This window comes from Plectropomus leopardus, chromosome 2 (genome assembly GCF_026936395.1).
Source record: "Plectropomus leopardus strain MGB_pleo_1.0 chromosome 2, ASM2693639v1, whole genome shotgun sequence".
Taxonomy (NCBI): domain Eukaryota; kingdom Metazoa; phylum Chordata; class Actinopteri; order Perciformes; family Serranidae; genus Plectropomus; species Plectropomus leopardus.
The window spans coordinates 3506809-3530926 of record NC_142177.1 but is presented as its reverse complement, the minus strand read 5'-3'; the positions used below and the strand labels follow the sequence as shown (position 1 = coordinate 3530926).

The window sequence follows — 24118 nt, the reverse complement described above, 5'->3', positions numbered from 1 at the left end:
GAGGCAATATGTTGTCAGGTTGTTCGTCTGCCCCATTCTTATGAACATGGTAGTTTAAGAATGCCTTGAGGGGATTTCTTCAAATTTTGTACAAACATCCAATTGGACTCAAGAACTGCTGCTATTCTTGTTAACACAAAATCTCATGAATACCTTGAGAGAATTTTTATCAAATTTGGCGCAGATGTTCACTTAGACTCAGACGAGCTGATGAAATTTTGGTGGTCAAACGTCAACTGGCAAAATAAAACTTAATAATAAAACTTGTTTTGAGTAACTTCTTTGTAGTGTGTTTTGAAGAGGGAAAAATTTGGTGTGAAAAAATCACCCAGGCCTAGTTGCTCCCTACAGTTTTTGTAATTGAGACAAGCACAAGCTCTTTAATAGTGTTTGGAGATGAGATAGTTGGCAGGGTTTGGACTTCTCTTGCAGAAACTCTTGTTTTTTCTTCACACAGCTTTTTATGTCAATTTTTGTTGACTGAAGGAAGTTTCGGGTCCGGAGATGAATCAGTCAACCAACACCCTTAATTTCCATGCCAGATAAATTATCATTTGGGACATCAGCACATAGAAAGGAAAGAACTTTTCGTTTTCGTTCATTTCTTTTCTGATTATCTTTAGACTGAAATCATATGTTGATTTTCTAACTTGCTGTAAGCTTGAGCCTAGAGGCTTTACCGTAAGTGGAGGTCCGTGGAGTATTCTGCAGTCACTGAAAATAAGATAAACTCATCAACTAACACATTAAATCCTCCTGTTTGATAAATGGCAGAATGATAGAACCACTCCACGGCAGTGTCAGAGATGTATCTACAGAGGGCATGGTTAATAGTGCTAAAGGCCAGACTGAGGTCAAGCAGCACTATACGGATACACAGCACTCTCTTGACTCAGCATCCATTAATAATACATTAGTATAACCCAGAGAAGGATGGCTTGGTGCCATACAACAGCACAAACCAGACTGAGAGATCACAGTCAGGTCATTTCAAATGGATTGAAATGCAAAAGAGCGTATGTGAAAACAAGCAAGGAGGCAGGTTACAACAACAGCAAGAAGAGAGAGGTTAGCTGATAACCATTTATAGTATTTTAAAAAAAGGCACAAAAAAAGGCACAAAGTAAAGCAGACAGTGCAACTTTAAATCTAGAGTTTGCTCATTGGATAGTTGGTAGATGGAGAACATCAGTATGCTACTGAGTTCTCAACCACCGACGCTGTGTGTGGTTATATAGTGTAGGGGAGGGGTCATGAGAAGGATGTAGGGTTAGAGCCAATGGACTATTTCATCATCCATCGAAGATGAAATTGTAATTTAAAAGCCCTTAAGCTCCCTTGTGTGTTTATCCACATGCGGTTTTGTGATGGCATACACTGTAGGGCTAAAAAGTAACATTTCTGATCTATATGTCATAGGCTTGGGTAGTATCTAATATTTCATGTCTAGATACCCTCCTGAAATTTTTCAAGGGTATATGGTACATGACGGGAAAGTGTGCCATGTTCACCCCCACCCCACCCCCACCCCCATTTGCTTACTTTCAGATCAATAAATGTGCATTAGGAACTCACAAAATATTTAAATAAAGTAATTATATTAGTATTCTCATTTTCCTCATTAAACAGAGAAATATAACTGTTCACCTTTTGAATTCAACTTCCTTGCAGTCACAGAAGACTGACTGCCTCGCTAACTCATCATAAAACACATTTCATCACCAAAACTGTCTTGGTTCCTCTTGCTAGTAATGTAGGTAAGTAAGTCCACCGTTCAACAGTCACCAACTCCACGTTGGTCTAAATAAATCCTTAACTCACCAAGTTAGGTGTAAAAGAATTGCTGTTATTCCCCACAGTCTCTCCTTTGCCACCTGGCTGAAATCAATGAAAAAAAAAACAAAGGGAATCTCTTTGCTTTGTCCAGACACTAATGCTGTGCTGTTGCCAAAGCTTAAGAATGCAATTACTGTCCTTTTAACAGAATTACAGCAGAGGTGTAGACAGCTAGTTTCTGAAAACCCATGGAAGGCACTTTTTGTGAAGGTCATGTTCAGAACAAACAGATGCACACCTATGTACATAAATAAAGATTTGAAGGAGATCTGAAGTGAAATACATACACACACTTACAAGTCTTACAAGGACTCCAAACCATTGAACAGTCTTGACATTTTGATTCATAACATAAGCAAAGACGTATTTTGAGATGGAGAGTTTAAATATTCTCACAAAGACCTCAAGGTTGGGTCGCAGTTAAACTCACAGACATTTAGTCTGAAAGCAAAAGAACCCTTCTAGTCAAACTTTTCAAATGTCAAGTGTTTCTTTTCTGCTTTTCAAAAGTGCAGCTTCACACAACAGTGCTTTACAGGAGAGATGAAACTCTGCTGTCTGATTTCTTTGAACACACATGTAACCCTCCACGGGCCCCTCGGTGCACGTTTAAGGTCAGACTGGCACTGATGAACAGAGCTGAGCATCTTGCTGACCATCTGCATGGAATGAGACATGGAGGGACTGCCTTGAGCTCCACTGGCTGCTCAGCTATTTCATGCATGGCTGCCAGACAAAGGCGAGCAGGGCAGCTGGTCCACCGTGTAGCCATACCAGTGTTTCCAGTTTCCAATACTGGTAGACGCTGGGGATGGCGGGCAAAATAATAGACCATCAAGAAATAATCTTCCATTGGGACTAAATAAATCAGAATAAGCACTGCAGTTTGGCAAGTTTAAGTTTAGGTACTACTCTCTGTTTAAACTTTGTCTGAAAATAATTTTCATACAGTATTTTACTCAGGCAATAAAAAAAGGCTGTCTCAAAAACAGACAACAGAGAAAACAAAAGATTAGAATAACAAATCTCTCTGAGGCCACATTGAGATGAGAAAAGCCCCTCTAAAAACAGACAAGACTGTCCTTTGCATTTTAAAAAAACCCTGCATTCTTACGATAACATTGTGAGAACCATCCTCATGTACGCTGTAGTGTGCATGCCAGGTCAGTATTTGGCGGTGTTACTCTGTAATGACACACCACAGAGGAACACCACGTGCATGCACATAAAGGCGTGCTTCTACAGAGCGATGAGTGTAAACAAAAAGATGATGGCGAACGCACGCACGAGCGCGGACAGTGTTAATAAACTCAGTAGAGTCAGCAGCACAAACACAGCTTGGTAGTCTGCCATTGTTGTTATTGTTGTCCTCCGACTTGTGCATGGCTGTTTATCTGAAGTGCGACCATGACGTCACTGTGCTCACAGGATCTGTGCATTGCCAAATTACACGTTGACAGAAGGGGTGGCGTTTTTAAAAAGATTACACTCTGGAAACCCAGTTTTCTGCCATTGTCGTGTGAATGAAAGGCCAAACCACAACAAAATGTTTCATGCAAGAACTGTTGACGTGTGAACAGCCCCTAAGGTACATTTGATGCAGTCAGTCACCAGGTTGCTCAACCTAATTGCCAGAATAACATTGACATTGGACGTTAAAGCAAACCGTGGATATGTTACTTTTGCACATTTTTGTGTAGGGGATTCACTGAAACTTTATTTTTCAACACCACTGTGGTTAATTTGTGGTTAATTTTAGTACAAAAACCAGTTAGTTATGGTTAGAAAAGGGGCGCATCTGTATTTGTTGTGGTGTGACAGTTGAAAAACAGACCTCCAGGATTTCAAAATACCCTGGTATACTGTTATGCTGTGATACTGTTGCATGGAGAAATGGTAAAAGAAGCAGCAGCCACAGTGAGTAGTGAACAGGTTTTACTGCGTTGCTTCTGTTTTAAAATCTCTTGCAAAGTGCCAAACCATACCTCATCATATCTCTAATCATGTCTTACACATGACACAGCACAATTGTCCTTTTTCCAAAGTTTTCCTCATCAACTTGATGTTTATTGTTTTGCAGAAGTTTAGAAGCAAATCACATTTGCATCGCCCGTGTACAGTGATGGGAGAAACAGAATGGCCACATTTTCTCTTAGAGGCATCATATCACAATAACAGAGGTGATAACACAATAAAACACACAGCACGCAGCAAAGCAACCCTGATGCACATTTTATACATTTATCTGTGAAATTGTGGTTTGTCGTCCACATTGTGGTCTCAGGCTCAGCTAACTGAGCGTGCTAATGATGCCGCCAACACAGTGGGGTGGAAGGAGACAGAGCGCATCTGTGTGCATGCGTGTTTGTGTGTCAACATTCCAGTTACAGCAACAATCTGATCTTACTAATAACGTCGTATCAAAGCACGAGCTGCTTCTCGCTTTCAGCAGCGTGATCATCACTGAATCAGCAGGGAAGGTGCTCTGCCTCTGTGTGTGAATATAGGCTGATGCATATTTTATCAAGGATGACTTGTTCGGTGCTCTTATTCTTTTTGATCATGTTTTCTTATATATGCTTGTTATTAAATGGCAGTTTTCAGTACATTTTGTTCAATTAGATATTTCTTTAAATAGATTAGTATTAATTTTCTATAACTGATACATTTCACAATTTTGCCTTTGATTGAACAGGAGGGAAAAAATCATTTGTAAACACAACTCCACTTTTGATTACACCACTGGTTACAGTTGGCCTGACTCTGACTTCTTTCACAATAATAATAAAACTGTAGTCCTTTTACACAAAGATTGTGCTATAGGGCTGCTACAAAGTTTCTTTACGCCATCTTTGCATTTTTACATGAGAGCAAATGATAGCGGCATCATGTACTCCAGTGTGTGTGATATTAGACAGCATGGAAGCAAAGGGATGAGTAATGGTCGTGGCATTCAACACAACGGCATTGACCTATAGTGTGACATGTAACATACACATGGACAGCCCTTTCTAAATAATAACAATGGCATAACATGACAGTAGGTGCTCACCATTAACCCTTTAATTGCACAAATTGAAATTGCAAATATAAATCATGCCTAATGGGAAACACATATTTGTCCAAACTACAATGGAAACACTTTTTTGGCTTTTCTAGGTCACATGATGCTATGGCTATGTGCTTGTCAGTAGGAGCTGGCTCCCTCATGATGCAGCAGGAGCTACAAGAGCTGTTATTGCATATACATCTTCACTCTTCAACTCTTCAAAAGTTGAGCAAATCATCTGGAAGTTTTGAATCCTTTGTGCTCTTGAATCCTCTTCTGTGAAATCGTGGACTATCACCTCCCAGAAATCCCTCATACGTGGCTGCTCCCACGTATAAGGGGTTTTAATAATGACGGCTAGTGTGGTGGCTGCAATAGAAATAAAGCTACAGATGTTTTGAACATCCATCGCCATGCTTTTTGGAATGTTATCGCCAGAGGAGAATATTTGCAGCTGTGTTTTATTTACATAACAAACTTATATTATTATATAAGTTTTGTGCAAATCTGTAATGGAAACCCACCTAATAACAGTCATCTACCATCCCTTTCATGGGGCAGCTGATCTCATCCTCTTTTTGCTGGATAAGAAGTTTCATCTCCAACAAATAATTTTCTAAATCTACTAATTTAATCTAATTTCTTGCAATTTGTGGAACATTTCTTACCAAGCTGTTCATTGCCTCTATTCCTGTGTTTTTAAAAGATATCGCACCAATTTACTTAGAGTTCAAAGTTTTTAAATACTTTTGAACGGCGTCTGAAGTCAGCACAAGAAAAGTGATGTCGCTGCAGCTTTCAAACAGTTAAAGCTGGAATACTGAACTTTTGTCTCCCCCCTCTGGTAGTGAGAGTAATTACATGCTTATGACCTATGCCTGCGGGTGACCTTAACACATCTCCCTGACCTCCCTGAGTGCTCACTTCAAGTCTTTTTGTCTTTATAGTCCCCCTGCATCCAGTTTCATCTGTTTATGTCCCCTAAAATGTCTGACCCTGACCATGTTAACATGTATCTGCGCAGAGTTTGGCATTATATGTTTCCACATTCAGTGACTGAAGAGGGCGATACAAGTGTGCACTTTCCTCTGATAATCAACTAGACCTCATGAAATGGATTTTGTGCATCACTAATACAAATGACATTTGCTGTCTAATATAACTGCCCTGACTGGTTTTAATGTAAAATGCCATATGTCTGCTGGCTCACTCGACCAACTTCAAAAATTGTTGTTCCTATGAGTCACATAGACACAGGGACATAGGGAAACTGGGTCCAGGTTAATAATAAAAATAAAACAAAGTTATGCTTTAATGTTAACCTTCAACTCTGTTCACACATCTGTCCACCGCCCAGTCTTTACATGTCTTCAACTTCTGTTTAAATGATATTGTGCTTCCTTAATGTGTGTGTTTGTGTGTGTGTGGTCCTTGGGGGAGCGTGTGCTTCATCAGCAGATGTCTACACAGCCCTGAGAGCCCCGAGGCATTGGGCGGTCATACTCCTTTGTGGAGCATGAAGGTGAGCGAGAGAGAGAGAGGTGCACTTTGGTGAAGGACAGATAAAGAGTGTGTGTCCCACAGTTTAATTGTTAATGTCAGGAGTCATTTTGACCTTTTCTGCTGCTGTCTTCAAGTGCCCTTCAACAGCCTCAACTTCAGAGGAAAATAGAGAGATGAGGACAGACTGCAGCTACTTCAGATAAAAAAGCGTATACCTCTCAAGGCTTTGAAGCAATACACCATGTGTATGGGTTACACTACACAAATATAATTGCTATACGTTGCAGTATTTTAGGAGAACATACTCATTCTGTGTAGTTAAACTGATTTTTTTTGTTTTTATAAGTTTGGTTTTATATTTTCATTAGTTTAGGATGTTTCGGTTTCATGATACAGTTATATAGAGAGAAAAGTGAAAGCTAGTGCTCTGGCAAACTGACACATGGCCGTTCAGTGCATTTACAAATGAACGATCCAGAAGCAAGTTCATCACAGGTTATTTTAGTGTCTTTTATCCATTAGTTATGTTCAGTCCACCCAATCTTTAGACAGAACTCTCATTTCCTACATGAAAGTCACCCATCCACGATCCTGATCTAAACACCATTACCTCCCACCTCACTATATGATGATCATTTATATAAATTATGTTTGGTGCTCAAACGCAGTTTAAGTGGATGGACTGTGCTCACCAGATGTTGAGTTTGTGGTGCTGTCATTCATATTATCTACCCAGAGAATTCACCAGTGTTTATATTGTTGCTGTATACATTCCCCCAGATGCAAAATCAAAAAATTCACCGCAGCAACAACAGCAGCAACATCACCAAACAGCTAGATGGAATCTTCATAGAAGGTGGTGATTTACTCAAACAGACCTCACATTTGTTTTACCTAAATTCCACCAGCATGTCCATATCAACACCAGAGGAAGAAATATCCTGGCCCATGTGTATACAAATATTTCTTACAGCTACAAAGCCACCCCATGCCCTCACTTTGGCCTATCAGATCATATTTCTCTGCTCCTTCTGCCAACATATTGTCAGTTGATAAAAAGAGTCAAACCAACAGTTAAAACTTCAAATGTGCTGATGACGTGGTGATTACAAAAGCAAGCCTGGATGAATGGAGAGGTGAAGGCTCTTCTCAGAGCTGAAAGGACTGCCTTTCAGTCAGGGGACAAGGAGGCATACATCATCGCCAGAGCACGACTGAGCGCTGGCATCAAGGAGGCTAAGAGGAGACACCAGCAGAGACTGGAGAGAGACCTCAACAGCAACAGCACTAAAGATATGCGGCAGGCGATTCAAAATGTCGCAGGCTACAGAAGCAGAAGCGACCCCGTCATATGTGAGGCCATGCTGCGGGATGAGCTGAACACATTTTACGCCCGCTTTGACCTCCTTAATAAGGACTCAGCTGTTAAGTCTACTCTGCCTCCAGAGGACCGGCCACTCTCAGTGACCACAGCAGATGTGAGAAAACTCCTGCTGAGAGTGAATATAAACAAGTCCACCGGCCCAGATAACATTCCTGGAACTAAATGCTTGTGCTGATCAGCTAGTTAATGTTATATCTGACATTTTTAACATCTCACTCTCATAAGAGACTGTTCCCTCCTGCCTCAAGATAGCCATCCTCGTTCCTGTACCTAAAAAGTCTTAATGACGACCGCCCTGTGGCTCTTACCCCCATCCTGATGAAGTGCTTTGAGAAACTGGTTCTCCATCACATCAAAGACAACATCCCTGCCAGCCTAGACCCTCACCAGTATGCTTTCAGAACCAACAGATTCACAGAGGATGCCATATCTACTGCTCTTCACTCAGTCTTCACTCACCTGGAGAACAGCTACATCAGGATGCTGTTTGATGACTTCAGCTTAGCATTTAACACAATCTCTCCCATGGAACTGATTGGAAAACTTCACACTCTTGGCTTCCATACAACGCTCTGCAACTGGATACTGGACTTCCTCACATGCAGACCCCAGAGAGTTCGGATTGGCAGTCACATCTCCTCTAAATTAGTGCTCAACACTGGAGTCCCCCAGGCCTGTGTGCTCAGCCCCCTCCTGTTCACTACACTCATGATTGCACTCCCAGACATCAGGAGAACTCTATCATGAAGTATGCAGACAACACCACCATCACTTGTTGTATTACAAACAATGATGAGAGTTAATACTGGGAGGAAATCAACAATCTTGCAGAGTGGTACACAGAGAACAACCTACTGCTCAATGTCAGTAAAACCAAGGAGCTAATTGTTGATTTTAAAAAGAAGGAGGCAAAGACACACACCCCTATCTATATCAGTGGAGCTGAGGTGGAGCAGGTGAACAGCTATAGGTTCCTTGGATCTACTATCAGTGAGAAGCTATCTTGGTCATCGCACATCACCACCCAGGTTAAAAAAGCACAGAAAATACTCTACGTTCTACGGAAACTTATGAAGGCTAAATTCCAGAGCAAGATCCTGGTTAATTTCTAGGAGGAGGAGCAATAGAAAGCACACTGACTGGAAACATCACAAACTGGCATGGTTTGTGCACGGCTCAGATCAGGAAGGCTCTACAGCGGGTGATTAAAACTGCCTAGAACATCACTGGTTCCCATCTACAGAGCATCAGTGACCTCGGTGAAGTGAGGTGAGGCTCAAAAGATACTGAAAGACAGCAGCCACCCCAGCCCAGTCTGTTCACCCTGCTGCCATCTGGAAAAAGATACACAAGTATCTGCTGGAGAACCACCAGACTACAGAGCAGCTTCTTTCCCCAGGCTTTGAAACTCCTCAACTCGACGCCAAAAGATGTAGCAGCAGGATTTAGGATAAACTTCAATTTTATTTCTTCTTGAACCACGTTTAGGAAAAATGACAATAAGGTTACCTTGTACCTTGTATCTAGTGCTACATTGGCGCTGAATACAGAATATGGTACTGCAGAATCATTTAATATGAATGTAACTATAGGAACACTGTACTGAATGAGGTTTTTTAAGCTGGTCCTATATTTCATTCTTATTACATTGGAAAACATTTTGGGTAGGCTTGGGCTTCTCGGTCATGAAGACTCACAAGGCTTAATTGCCTCGCTAACTCATCAAACACATAACAGAAACAAAATAAAACTCACCCAAACCGTCTTGCTAGTAATCTAGTCAGTAAGTCCACTGTTCCAACAAACGCCAGTGCCTATTTGGTTAGTCATCACAAAACATGGTTTGCCTCTGAGGGCTTTACAGCATATGAAATCCTTCTGCCCTTAGACCCTCATATTATCTAAGGAAAAACTCCTGAAAAAGAACCACTGTAACGGGGGAAGGAAAAAAAAAAGGAAGAAACCTCAGGAAGAGCGGCAGAGGATGATGAGGGATCCCTCTTCCAGGATGGACAGACGTGCAATAGATGTCGTAAATAACAACTGAAATACAATCATGACAAAATGGAAACAGAAAGAGAGAGGGGAAGAGAGGGGAAGACGGGGGAGAGAGGGGGAGAGATGCACAGCAATAATGGAAACAGACGCATGTCATATTACAATAATGATAGGTGTAAAATTACTAAATGCACTCTATGATAATATTGTGGGTGTTGATAAGAGTCCCATGTGTATAAAATAAATCCGTAATTTACCAAGTTAGATGTAAAAAAACATGCCGATATTCCTCACGGGCTCTCTCTGCCTGCTGGCTGCCGGCTGTTCACAGTCCTGTAACCTCTCCCTCCACCTTGAGTTGTCGAGATGTCTTCAGCTCAACTGCCTGTTTCGCCATAGGGGAAGCCATGTTGGCTAAACAACATGCAAAGAAGCAGAAATTGCCTAGAAAAAAAGTGATTACCTGAAGTCTAGCCTGGAAGGAGTTTTTACTTAAAGTTCATTGAATGACTCGAAATTGCATAGACAGAGTGACTTTTTCAAAAATACTCATGTACATGTGAACTTGGTTTCAGTCAGTGACTTCTAAACTGGCCTAATGACAGAAAAATACAACTGTATCTTTTTCCACACTCAGGTTTGCCTTACGTGACACTTTCATTAGCAAGCAGTGAGGCAGGATCTAAATGAAGGCCTGGGGGCAGCTTTCTCCAAAAGCGAGAGCTGCTCATTGTCTTTTAGTTATGCCAGACTGTGTTTTAGCCTCCTATTACACACAGACAGAGAAAACAGCCGATGTGAGCACCGGGAGGACAGCAGATCAGACTGAGTCTGAGCCAGGCTTAAACTGACCCCACAGGGATGTTCAGAGCCTAAAGAAATGATGGCTTCAAGAGGAAAATGGGTCTGTTTTTGATTCATCTTCAAGGTTATGGTGCAGAAAAACTGACCTTGAGGTGAACTGTTTCCCTTTAACAAAGAAAGAATTTTGCTATTACCTCATAAACAGTACACTTTCAGTTTGTCCCACCATGAAGTGTTTTCTTACTTTAATTCTGTGTACTCTTCCCTATGTCTTGACATAAAGATCAGCCAAAATAAGTTAGTTATAGCTGTAACTGTAAAGATTTTTCAGCTGAGAACCTGATCACAAGTTAACACAAGTTGTTAATAAAAATCTGATGCAATTTTAGCAAAGAAAGACAACAAAACTTACACAGTTCCATTGAGAACCCCTTTCGGATAGAAATGGGGAGTTTGAGTTGCCTTTTTTCAAGTTATGATGTTCAAGTTATTGCTTTTCCCTATACTGTGTGAACCAAATTATAACTTGTAGAAAACCTGAAATTTTAGACAACATCCCTGACCAAACCATAAAATACTTGTCTTATTGTCTAATCATGTCTTATTTATGTTTCTTTCTAACTGTCAAAATTCCTGCTATATCTAGTATCAGCTACATATGTAAAAATATGTCGACGACAACAGCAAGCTTATTTTTCTATTAATTGCATGTGTTGCCCTTTGTATCATTCTGTGTCCCCTCTATAAAGTTCAGAGGTTTTTGCGGGTCCATGGATGCAGCACAGGCAGAGCTCTCTGTGTGTTCTGTTTTTCCTCAGCAGCAGCTTGTCACTCTGGGACATTTAATAATTCATCTGTCAATCCTTTCAGAGCTGATCAGATCAGATCAATGGATCAGATGACCAGCTGCTGCCCAGAAGCCCTTAGAAACACATTTCTATGTCAGAAACATGTGAAAATGGATTGATATGATGGAATACCTGGTTTTATGTAGTTAACGTTGATCATTTGTATGTAATGAGCACATTTTTACTTTAGATGTCATTTGCTGCGAAAAAAAGTGGATACGGATCAGTTGAGGGGTCATGCACTGCAAAAAGTAGATTTTGAGGTTCTAGTGAAAGCTGTGCTATTTGCCCAAAAGTCCCAAGAAACACATTTCTATGCCAGAAACGTGAAAATGGATTCATGGTTTTTATGTAGTTATTTTTGTTAACTTGTCTATGATGGGGAGATTATCACTTTAGATGTCATTTGATGCAAAACTTGGATTTGGATCAGTGAAGGTGTCATACACTGAGTAACTTTTCAGTTTGAGCTGTCCTTTCTGCCCAATAGCCCTTAGAAAAACATTTCCATGGAAAAGAAGTGAAAATGGATGAGTATGATGGAAAAGGTGGTTTTATGTAGTTTGATAACTTCTCTTTGATGAGCAGATTTTCACTTTAGATTTCATTTGCTGCAAAAGGGGATTTGGATCAGTTTAGGTGTCATTTGCTGCAAAAAGTAGATTTTTAGTGCCTTCTGAGTTAAAGCTGTGCTATTTGCCCAGAAGTCCCTAGAAACTAATTTCTATGCCATAACTTCACTGATATCATGGAAACTATGGTTTTATGTAGTTAACTTTGCAAATTGCATATTTCACCAGCATTTGGCTGGTGATTGGTGCTAATTTCCAATCCTAAGCATGATTGATGGTTGCATGTATGTATATATATCTGAAAACTGTCTCAGGAATTTTTTCCAGTGGTGTACGGTCTAGTTCAGTAGGCACATAGTGTGAGCCAAAGGGATGTAATGTTTTGTTCATGTAAATATTTCTCCCCAACATCACTGGCAGCTCATGTTACTACATGTATGTAACATCCTCCAACAGATTGAGCATGCAGACCTGCAGTAGGGGTGTGTCACACTTTTACTTAGCAAAATATAAAATGTGCTCTCAGCCTGTGATGAGTACTGAGCTAAATCTACTTTGCTCTACTCTGGGGTCATTTAGAGTTACGTGATACACTGCTTTCTCCTGTCTATTTCACTGCCTGTCTCTGTAATCCATCCATCACACCCACTTTCCCTCTTCCTGCACTCTTTCTCTTCTCAGATTTTCCCGCTCCTATTTTTGATTCCCGTTTCTCTTTCATCCGCTTTCTGTTTTATTCTGCTTTGCCGTACCCATCCCTTCACTCAGAGCCGTTTGTGTGTGAGTTCAGACTGACGGTGATGTGTGTCTTGTGATGCATGGAGAATTGCAGTCCTTTTGTATATTGAGTGAATCAAAGCCTGTAAAAACAGAGTTGTCTCTTGGGGAGGACAATCAGGTTTGGCTGGGCAGAAAAGGCACACAGAACATGTTGAGGTGTGAGCCCCTCAAAGGTCTTTTGGAAGGAAAAAAAATCAACCACAGATTTACTTAGTTTTTCAGAATAATGTGCCCTTGAAAATTCCCTGTGTCCTCAATTCCTTATCTGAATTGCTCACTGGAAAATCACCACACTCAATATTCACAACACCCAGTAAGTCATAGAAGCACCGCAGTGTTGCACAGAGCCATGATACAACATGGCACACATGTAAACATGTTTGAACAGGCTGTTAAATCCATTTTTCCTGTTAAAAAACATTTACAAGTGAAACTGGTTTATTTTCTTTGAATAAGCAGAGTGGATTGTTTGGTATTGGACTGTTAACAAAAAAGAGGCGAAGTACACTGGAGGCTTTGTCAAAATCCATTAAGAGCTGCAGTGCATATAAGGTCAAGGACAAAATATAAGGTTTTAGTCTCCAAATGCATTTAGCTTATTACTGAGACACATTAGCATGTGTATTCTTTAAAAAAAATTATAAAAAGAGGATGCAACTGGACCATGTACTGTATATCGATAGTTTAGAGCAAGCAGCAACCTCTAAGGCTGAAAATGAAGCCAATGAAACAGTGCCAAAATCTGCAGTTCCTCTAAAGGCCACTTGAGGCTGCCTCCAAAACTGTGTCAATCTTCATACACCCATACAAAATGTTAAATAATAAAAACAAAATAGAAATATGAAGTTCGATCCAAAAGCGACCTGGCAGCAGTAACAACATGTCATCAAATACAGACATACAGACAGGTTTAGGCAACAGCATTACTTGGTTAGGCATGGAAAAATTGTCATGTTTTGGTTTAAAAATAAATATGTCACGAGTAACATATCTACATTACATGCCTTCATACAGCTTGGGGCTGGACCCAAATATTCAATACAGCTTCAAATACAGCTGACTGAAGCTCTGATTATTTGCTGTTGATCAATGCTGAAGCTTTGAAGGCCAGACAATGGTGTTCAGGACAGCCCATTGTACGGCTACATTACTGATGTAAGTTATGAAACATTACGTCAAAACAACAACAACATTGACTTTTGGTCAGCTAATGTGTGTCGCCACTCAGGTTAACATTTATGATATATGTGTAATACTTATTTTAATGTTGATGTTATGTTTAGTTACGTTGAAACGGGAGCTTTACTAACCTCTGAAAATTCCTCGTAAAGACGTGGCGTCAGACATATTCAGGATTAGTGAGGGGAGGGGCTGTGAGTGTGTAGTCATGTTGTGAGTGTGTAGTCATGTTGTGAGTGTGTAGTCATGTGTCAGTGAGAAGACACTGATGGTATTGTCACTGTTGAAAATAAGTATTACATCCAATATTAATTTTCAGTATCAATCAGCATCTGAGTATTGATGGATTTTTTTACAATCTGAACTTGGAGTGTACAGATACCAGTACCAGAACTGAAACTGGGAATAGTCAATATGTTGATATGCTGATAAAATGTTAATTTTCACATTTACTTCTAAAGAAGACCAAGGGATTTTAGTGATGGATGGGAAGTCAACTTTAAATACATTTCCACTTACACTGAATTCATTTAACAATCTGTGCTTAATGAATTCAGTTCCTCCATAGAGCTCTAGGAGTGATCATGTAAGTAATCTTATTTTTTTTTTATTTCCTGCACAGGCCCAGGCTGAGTGCCTCTTCTTCCTGTGAGATAACCTGAACAGGTTTTGATCCTGTTATAATCCATCTGGATCCCGATGATGGAGCACTTGCTTTGTCTGCTGGTCCTCAGTTCAGCAGCCCTGAAGGAGGCTGCTGGTAAGTTCCACTCAAACACTCACAAACATCAATCAACTTTATTTATAAAGCACCTTAAAGAGCAACAATCGCTGAAACAAATTGCTGTACATCAGGGCAAATAAAATCTAAACACATAACACATAAAACAAGCACGCATGCAAACACGTCCATGTGGGTTTTCAGACTGATTAAAAACTTGTGATGGCGTTATTGCTTACATATGCACTAAGGTAAGTTTTAGCCCATGAAGGAGTTCAGGTTGAGGGCAGTTTAGGATTGGAGCCTGGCTTTAAGATTTAGTTTGAGAGTGAAAGTAAGACCGTTTGCAGCTGTCCATCTCTGTGCTAAACTGTGTTATAATAACACATTGTGTGTTATCTAATGAACATCTTTGGGGAAATTTATTTAAAGTTGGCATACACGTTCATTTGGACTCAAGGATAAGCTGATTAGATTTTGGTGGTCAAAGGTCAGGGTCACCATGACCTTGTCTGTTTTAATCTTGTGAACGTGATATCTCAAGAACAATTTGAGGTTTGTTTTTTGTTTTTTTGTTGTTTTTTTTTCAAATTTGGCACAATTGTTCAAGTTGACCCAAGGATAAACTGATTAGATTTTGGCGGTCAAAGGTCAGGGTCACCGTGACCTCGGATTCGTTTCATTGTTGTGTAATTCTAGTTTCAAATTGCAAAGCAAAATAACCTGGTTCTTTGAAACCAAGGTCATTGTAGAAGTATGATACCTCAACACACAGAAGCAAGGCTAACACCTACGCTAATGGAACACAGTGGGATAATGCAGCCCAGCTGCTAGATGAAAATGTTTGCATTTTGCAAACTAAGACAATGTCACATTTCTACGCTTCATACCTATCATATCACTGTTTCTAAAGTGACATAGCATATGAGCGGACTTCGTCACCGAAAGGTGAAGGGGACAGTATATGGAGTATCAGCAGGCCTGACACCTGCCAAGCTGTAAAGCACTGTCCAAAACCAGCAGACAAAAAAACCACTGCTCGTCCTACCCGTTATCACTCTGAACTCGTAAAATAGCACCGCATTGGCAGTGCTTTTGGCATGAGCTTGCAACGCCAAAAGTCACCTTTTGGGTCCGCATGAAACACTGCTGGACACCTCAAACAAGAATGCTGCCAGACAGAACCGGTCACAGTGTTCTGACTAAGGCTGGGGCGACGCGTCGATGTAATACGTTGATTCACATAACGTGCGGCGTCGCACCGTTTCACACAGCGCACCTCATGAGAGAGTTGTTTTTGTTTTGGCACTCATGTTATCAAGTTAGAGCGTGCACACTGCCCGCCTGAGCAGCGCTCGTCAGGTGCGTCTGAGCTGCGTGTCAGCTGCAGCACATCTAGAGAAACGGTGGCTCGCCGTTTTTTTATGTGTGACGCTCGCGTTTGTCAGCAGGAATAAACTGCTGACAAACTGAATGATTATATTGACTCTATACCACTTTATACTGCAGTTTAAAGTCTCTCTCTCTCACAGAGAGGAGGAAATACAAACACCTCAACTTCCTTGCTTCCCTTTCAAAACAAAAGCTATCTGACTGTATCTCTGTGGGCAGAACGCCATCAGTTGCTGATACAATTTTATGCATTTTATCTTGAAACATGTACAGGATGGGGCTGTCAGCTGTGCAGGAGCTTGTATAACTTCATAAATGAGTGGAATATGTGCTTTTATAAAAAACAGCACATCAGCAGACAGCGGTATGCCTTAAGGCCCAGTTAAGGCTGGACTATTCTGATGCAGAGAGAATGAACTAGTTATAATTATTTATGTTAGAGAAAAGTTAGTGTTATTCAAATTACATTAATTTTAATGCAAGATGTTTTGTTGGACTGCTAGATATGAGGTTTATTACTGTAACAAAGAGTAACTATTTTGTAAAGTGACTTGAATTTTTTAAATTGTTTTATCTATTTTGGTGTTTGATTGCTAAATGTAGATTGCACTATATTCCTTTTACTTGAGTGGAACAAGCTCTTGCATTAATTTTATTTTGGAGAGACTTTATATCAGACTGTAAAACACAGATTACCAGTTAGGGCTGAGCTGTTTTTGGTGGAGAATAATGCCCTGCAGTGTATAACAAGTTTTAAAATGTGATTTTTCGGTAAATTGGTTGTTATATTAATCGAGTAATAAAAAAATAATAGTTAGATCAATTAAAAAACATTGATAGATTAATCGATTAATCAAAAAAATAATCGATAGATTAATCAGTAAAAAAAAATAAAATTATTAGGTGCAGCCCTAGTTCTGACACGCTGGTGGATGGCCTGTCATGTCTGCGTAATACATGCAAAGCATCACTTGAGAAAGCTGCTTCACGAAATCTGTTATGTGTGTATGAGATGCAGCAGGACGGTGTCAGGTTGACATAATGCCAGTAAAGACGAAATATAAGGAGAGTTAAGGTGCCAATTGGGCAGGCGGGAAGGGCGATGGATGGAGCGATGTTTACGTCCCGTCTGAATATGATGTTTTATCTCTACATCTTACCATGTGCTTCCCTTCCCTAATCCTAAACATCTGCGCCAACATGTGAGTTTGTTGACGTCCTGTTGTTGGTTTCCATGTGCTGTTGTGCAGCACAATGGAACCATTTGTTGACGTCACAGTGGGGACATCCCAGAACGTAAACAGCAGACGCAGGATACCTAAAGCATATTGTGTAGATGTGGAAGTCCACTGCAAAGTGGTAGCATGTGACAACATGTGATGAAAACGTGTTGGTACATGTAATACAATCATGTCAATGCTCTGAAGTGACATCGTTAATGAGCTGACTTTGTGGAGGGGATGGTGGGTGTCGTGGAGTGGTGTAGCGTTGTGTGGCGTGGCGTGGTGTGGCATGGCGTGGCGTGGTGTGGCAGAAGGCCAAACACCTGACAAATTGCAGATTACTGTCCAAGACCAACAAACACGAAAAAACTTGTCACTGTCACTTTTTACGCAGCTGTCCAATCACTGTGACATCTTACATGTACAATTGCTCAACATCATCAGCAAAGGTGAAATATGTTAAAATATTATAATAGTATTGTAGGCAGTTATATTACTATTCTTATTGTTTATTGGATTTATTGCTATTATATACTATATTCTCTTCGCCCTCTGGATGTGTATCCAGGGCATTGCTGTAAAAGAGCTTAATGCTCAGTCAATTTCCCCTGAATAAACAATGGTTGAATTATTTTTTTGTGTTTTACACTGCCTTCTGAGGTGGTCTGATATCATGGTTATTTGTACCTCACTAGTCTTCCCCATTTTTCTCACATTAGTGAAGACAGCAACAATAGCCAAGAATAAACAATGTGCCAGACAGAGTGCATTTTAAAAAATCTCCCACACCGAAGTACGAGGCTCAGCCTGACGCACTAATACATCATGACTGAGGGGTTCACCATCTGTAGTGAAAAACTAAATCGAGAAAATGACCCCGCGCCAAGGGTCAGTTGAGTGAAGCTGAACTACGCAGTGGAAATGTGGCAAAATATTAACAAAATATTGTCTGTCTACAGTTGAGTGGCACAGATGGTGTTTGCACACTCAGCTGTCAACCTGCCCGTTCAGAGACACGGAAGCTAAAAGAGAATTTCTGATTCATTCCCAAAGATCCTTTTTTTATTCTTTCTTTGAATAAATTAAGAATCTGAACAAAATCAAAAAACATAACACTTTTAACAACTTTGACCACAAAACAGAATTAGAATTGGTAATAGCTTAGAGACCAAGTTAAAAATACTCTCCCTCATTTTGCCTCAGCACCAAACAGTGCCCTCAAACATCCTCTGAGCTCACTGTTATTTTCAATGTCAGCACAGTTCACAGAACTATTGGAAAGTATTATTGGTTTGCAAATGTCTTTAAAGAATAGTTAAAACAGTTAACTCAAGTGTGTTTGTGTGTGAGAGAGAGAGATTGAAATATGTGGGTGCGGCTCATTTTGGGGTCTGATTAAAATTTCATGATTGTTGTTTTAGACAGCGGGAGGAGGGGATTCATTCTCTCCACTGAGCTTTAGCCTTGAATGAATGCAGCCATGTGATGAATGATGCAGGTAAATGGTGTTCTGATGCTGGAATGAAGGAGCTTTGAGGTGAAATGTGCAGTCGCACATGCTCAGTTCCTCTGAACACACTGGACACTGCAGAAAAAATATCATTCATTATCATCAGTGGTGATGTGAAAGTCTGTGCAAACCGTTACATATTTCCACAACATGAATTGATAGTTTGATGCAGCTAAATAAACGTTAAAATCAGTTTTTCATAATGCAGCTGTCACTGAGTTCATGTGTCTAAAAAAAAGGTAGCTCGCAAGGATGTGAGTCACAGTTGTATCCATAGACTGTATATAACGATGGAAAACACACTCCCACTTACCCCCGCTATGCTGAAGTGAGGTCAAAATATCCGGGATATGAGCGTTGCCATCTTGTGAGGCTGATGTCATTGAGAGCCCTGCATCTGCACAGTAGCAATATCTGCCGTGAGGGAGTTCACACCAAAACACCTGTCCAACCGATCACAAGCAGCTCCATTGAATGTGAGCGCATGGATTGGCTGTCATGGCTGTCAATCATGGCAAAAAAACCCCTTTTTGTGTAATTTAATGTCTCATTAAAACCGAACTTATCATAAAATCAGGGTGATGAGAACTACCCTCACTGACAGAAACTGTCTTTGGGAAACATTTATTTGGTGTGTACTTTGAGTTTTTAGTGCAGCCTATGACCCATTCACCAACATGGAGGGGCTGGCTTTATGACCTATACAGCAGTCAGACACCCCCTGGTGTCTGACTGCTAAGATACATATTTTAACATGGGTGTGTGTGCACTTACGGAGATTTACAGTGCCTGAGGAAAACTATGCTCTGTACACACATTTGTTTTTATTTTTTTTCCTTTTTAAAAAGCTAGGCGAAATATTTTAGGGATATGGTTTTTTTTCAGATTTGGGCCTCCTTTTAAAATCAATACACATTATACTTACAGTACACAGGTTTCCATTACAGATTTGTGTGAATACGTTATTTTTCATGATGTTGATAAAACACAATTGCAAGATGACTGTGTTTCCACTGAGTGATGTTCTGCGACTTCTCCTTTGGTAATAACAAGAAGCATGGTGATGGATGTTCAAAACATTATTATAGCAATGTTATTTCTATCGCAGCCACCGCACTAGCCATCATTAATTCCAATCCAAGGCCACGTAGGTGTGTTATGGAGCGATAATGAAAGGCGAGTCCCTTATACGTGGGAGCAGCCATGTATGAGGGATTTCAGGGAGCTGATAGTCCATGATTTTTCACAGAGGAATTGTGGATTCGGTAATTCCGGATGTTCCGCTCAACTTTGAAGAGTTATGTGATGCACTAACACCTCTTGTAGCTCCTGCTATGTGAGGGAGCCAGTTCATACTGACAAGCACATAGCCATAGCATCATGTGACCCAGAAAAGCCAAAAAAGTGTTTCCATTGCAGTTTGGCACGATATGGCTTTTTCATATAACCTGAAATAACACCTCATGTCAATATAAACAATAGATAGTTTTTTCAAAATTTGAGGATTAATGGAAACCCACCGTCTGTACAGGTTGAGTCTCTACAAGTGTGTCGTTTACCTCCTGTCCTCTCTAAGCACATCCTCAAGTTGTGCTCCTGTTTGTCAAGTATTGAAAAGACCAAACCAAAAAGCCTCTTCTGTCTGAAAGAAGACATGTTATAGGAGTGAAATAGCCCAAAATCTCCAAATTGACAGATGTTGTCGCCGGATATGATGGAGCTAATTGAACTTTTTATATGCTGCAATGTATATAATTACTTAATCGCCACCGGCATTAGACACACACAGAGCTATTTTATTAAACTTTCATATAACAGTAGCTGGATGGATGGATGGATGGATGGATGGATAGTTCACTGTAGTTAAGAGGAGATTTCAAAATAGGGAAATATATATTGTGTATTGCTATACAGCTAATAAATATTGTGATATTATTTTACAGCTGTATCACCAAGCCCTGCTGTGAAGTAACTAGTAACTATATCCGTAGTGAAGTAGAAGTATTAAGCAGTATAAAATGGAAATCGCCAAGTATCTCTCAGTTGTACCATAGTTTAGCGCTGGAGTCACTGCACTTTCCGGCAGTGTTGGTGTTATTGATGCTGTGAAATCTTTATACAATCACATCAGATATTTAAATTTAACAAGTTGTTGGAAGCTAATTTTCTTTTGCCAAAACGTGTTTAAAACCTTCTGTTACATGTGGATGTTAGACAGATAAATTGAGGGAATTGTTAGAGGACTTTTAGAGTGTAATGAGAAAAAACCCTAGTGATTAGGAACCTAGCTGGACTGACACAGCCCACAATGCTCTGGGTCACAATAGTGTAGACAGCTCAGAACAGTGTGTGAGGAGGACAGATTTACTCTCACCCCTCCCTCCTGTCCTCCACCCTCTCAAAGAAATACAACTCAGGTGTAAAATCCCCTGTTACCTGGCCTTGGACAGTGCCAGAGGTATTTTGGAGATGCCACTGAAATGTATCATTCTGTCCCCTGCAATGTGACTCAGCTGTTATACTTTTCACCTTCAGTTTGAAATGAAATTCCGTAAATCCTGCTTGTAACCCGAAACACACGAGACCAACGACATAAATCTGCAGTGACGTCTCAAAGCAGTAGGTATTTCAAGAATATATCCATCCCTACAATAATTTAAATATTTCTCATTATTTTAGACAATGCAATCACTCTGCTTCTCCAGCTTAATATAAACATGGAAGCTTACATTCTGTGTTATGCATTATACATGTGTTGCAGTGTTCATGCTGAGCTCCAGCACTGAGTAATGATGAAGCTCCTCACGGTGTCAGTGGGCAGTTGTACTCCTGCAGACAATGTGTATAATGCATCTGGCTTCAATTAGAGACTGCAGACTGAATACACCCAGGAAAATGGCTTCCAGTAGACCTGCACCTAAATCCAGTTATCAAGCCAGACTATACAATATGTATATATGCACAGGCTTTGTAGCTACACTGGTCCAAAGAATTAATGGCCACACTTCGTACTGATGTTTTCTGAAAATGTATTCCCTCTCCTTCTTTGTTTCCTCACGCCTTGATTCCATCGGCAACATATTGATGACATTTTGTCTGCGACGCTGTTTTGCTCCATCCGCCATGCGGCTTGATATACCACCGGGAGCGTCCGTGAGCATTTCAGAAGCAGAGCGTCCTGCCAGTTGATACTGTAGACTTTATGGGATTGTGCCTATTTTGTCATTTTTCCTTGATTTTTGTAATTCTACCATGGCTGAGAAAGCTACATATATAAATGCTTTCCTTTTCTGTCTGTTTAAACTATTTTTATTGATATTTTTACCCACTTTTGGTGCTGTAGCCTTCAGTCCAGCCAGGAACCAAGTAGATCAAAGAATTTTGCCTGTGTTTCTGTCAAAAAACATATTAATCCTAATAATTATACAGATCAGTATAAAAATAAATCCAGTTATTGGTGTAATAGATTAAAGATTTTTGGCTGTGTTTTAGTTTAAAACATGTTCATATTCAGCAAGCCTGCTCACTCATAATCAGGAGTGGATAGCAGACTGTGCGAGAAATAAATTACAGACCTAAGCATGCAAAAGTATTATCTTTCTGACTGAATTTTCCTTTTAGAGCTTTATGTAAGTTATTACAGTATGAATACACTGTGGAATTTCTCCAGGACACAACTGTAGGTGTCACAATTGGAAACTTTCTGGCACTAATTTTAAAAAATACTGTTACCAGGTGGAGACGTGTGTGTGTCGGGTCACGACAGCGGGCCAGTGTTTGAAGAACAGCCGAGCAGTTTGATCTACCCAGAGGGCCTGAGTGAAGGCAAGGTGACCCTCAGCTGTCAGGCCAGAGCCAGTCCAGCTGCATCCTACAGGTGGGTAGCACACACACACACGCACGCGCGCACGCATACACACTGTATCACTGTAAAATGAAACTAATTGTTTTAACTTAAAAAGCTACTTTCCAGGCAGATTTTTAAGTTGACTGAATTTAAGTAGACAAGTTGAGGTAACTTTGTAATGATTAGACTTGACTTCGCAGCGCCGACACTAGCCTTTTCAATTAAAACTTATTTATTTATTTTTTACAGTGTGTGACTAACTGACAAAGCCACAGTGACATCACCCATTGGTCTGTGGGCTTCTGTTTTGAAGCCTTGTGTTTGTTATTTTGGCCATCACCCTCTTAGATTTTTGGAGAAAGAAATTACTATATTTGGACATGGTGCTGCGTTTTGTTGCAAGTCAGAAGTCAATAATTCCATGTTGGTTTTTCCAACTTCCGATCTAAATGCATTCCAGTGCATCTGCTCGGGAAAACATGGTTGCCGGCAGATCACTTACGTTTCTTTGGCTAGCCTTGAACATCAGACGCATGTACTAAAGAGCGATTATGCATGGAAACGAACTCTTGGGACTAGGCTTATATTTGAATTGTTATGGTGTGTTTATTATCTCCTGTTGCTGTGTTCTTCACACTTTGTCCTGCTCTTTGTCTTGCAGGTGGCTTGTGAATGGCACAGAGGTCCCGCTGGGTTTGGACCCGCGTTACAGCCTGGTGGCCGGCAGCCTGGTGATAAGCAGCCCTGAGTCTGTTCGAGACACAGGCTCCTATCAGTGTCTGGCGATCAACCGCTGTGGCACCATCATCAGTCGAGCAGCTAACCTCAAATTTGGCTGTGAGTGACAGCAGCAGACCGTTTGACCTTTGTGTGTTTTGTCTGAGCAGGTCACTGCGGCGACTCAGATTTACTTTGCACTAACTCTCCACAAATGCACTTTGGGTACTATCAGCTGTGTAGTACTGCTGCCTCTGTTAAGGTCTGTTTGTGACAGTGATCTTTATTTTCCGTTACTTTCTTTTTTTTTATACCTTTGTGTGTTTCTCCAGACCTCCATGACTTCCCTCCAGACAGCAGGAGTCCTCAGACAGCATATGAAGGTGTAGGAACCTTCCTGGCCTGCCAGCCCCCTGCACATTACCCAGGTAAGAATATTTAGTTAGTATTTAGTATTTAAACCCTTTGAATTCTGGGGCAACATCCCTTTCCTTGTGCTGCATTCAGACACCTTTTTTCAAGTATTTAAAATTTTGAACGTGGAGCAAATTGCAATAGCAATTTCTTTCAGAAACATGGGAAAAAAGGTAATGCACAACTTGGTAAGAAATGTTCCATAAATTACAAAAAAATAGTTTTTATCAAATATCAACATATATATATCAAAAGCTCATATATTTTAAAAACCTGGTGAAAAATGTCTCAGGAAATTAAAAAAAACTAGGGGGAAACTATATTTATGGTTTTACAGAATT

At 40.4% G+C, this 24118-nt stretch overlaps 1 protein-coding gene across 1 annotated transcript in view; it reads left to right on the top strand.

Moving 5' to 3' along the window:
* cntn2 (contactin 2) overlaps positions 1 to 24118 on the top strand; it is an 84814-nt gene that overhangs the window by 17520 nt on the left and 43176 nt on the right. The window contains exons 2-5 of the mRNA XM_042498568.2: positions 14576 to 14713; positions 22535 to 22676; positions 23308 to 23483; positions 23696 to 23791. Coding sequence (XP_042354502.1) covers positions 14653 to 14713; positions 22535 to 22676; positions 23308 to 23483; positions 23696 to 23791 — 475 coding nt within the window. The 5' untranslated portion in view covers positions 14576 to 14652. The remainder of the gene's footprint in view (positions 1 to 14575; positions 14714 to 22534; positions 22677 to 23307; positions 23484 to 23695; positions 23792 to 24118) is intronic.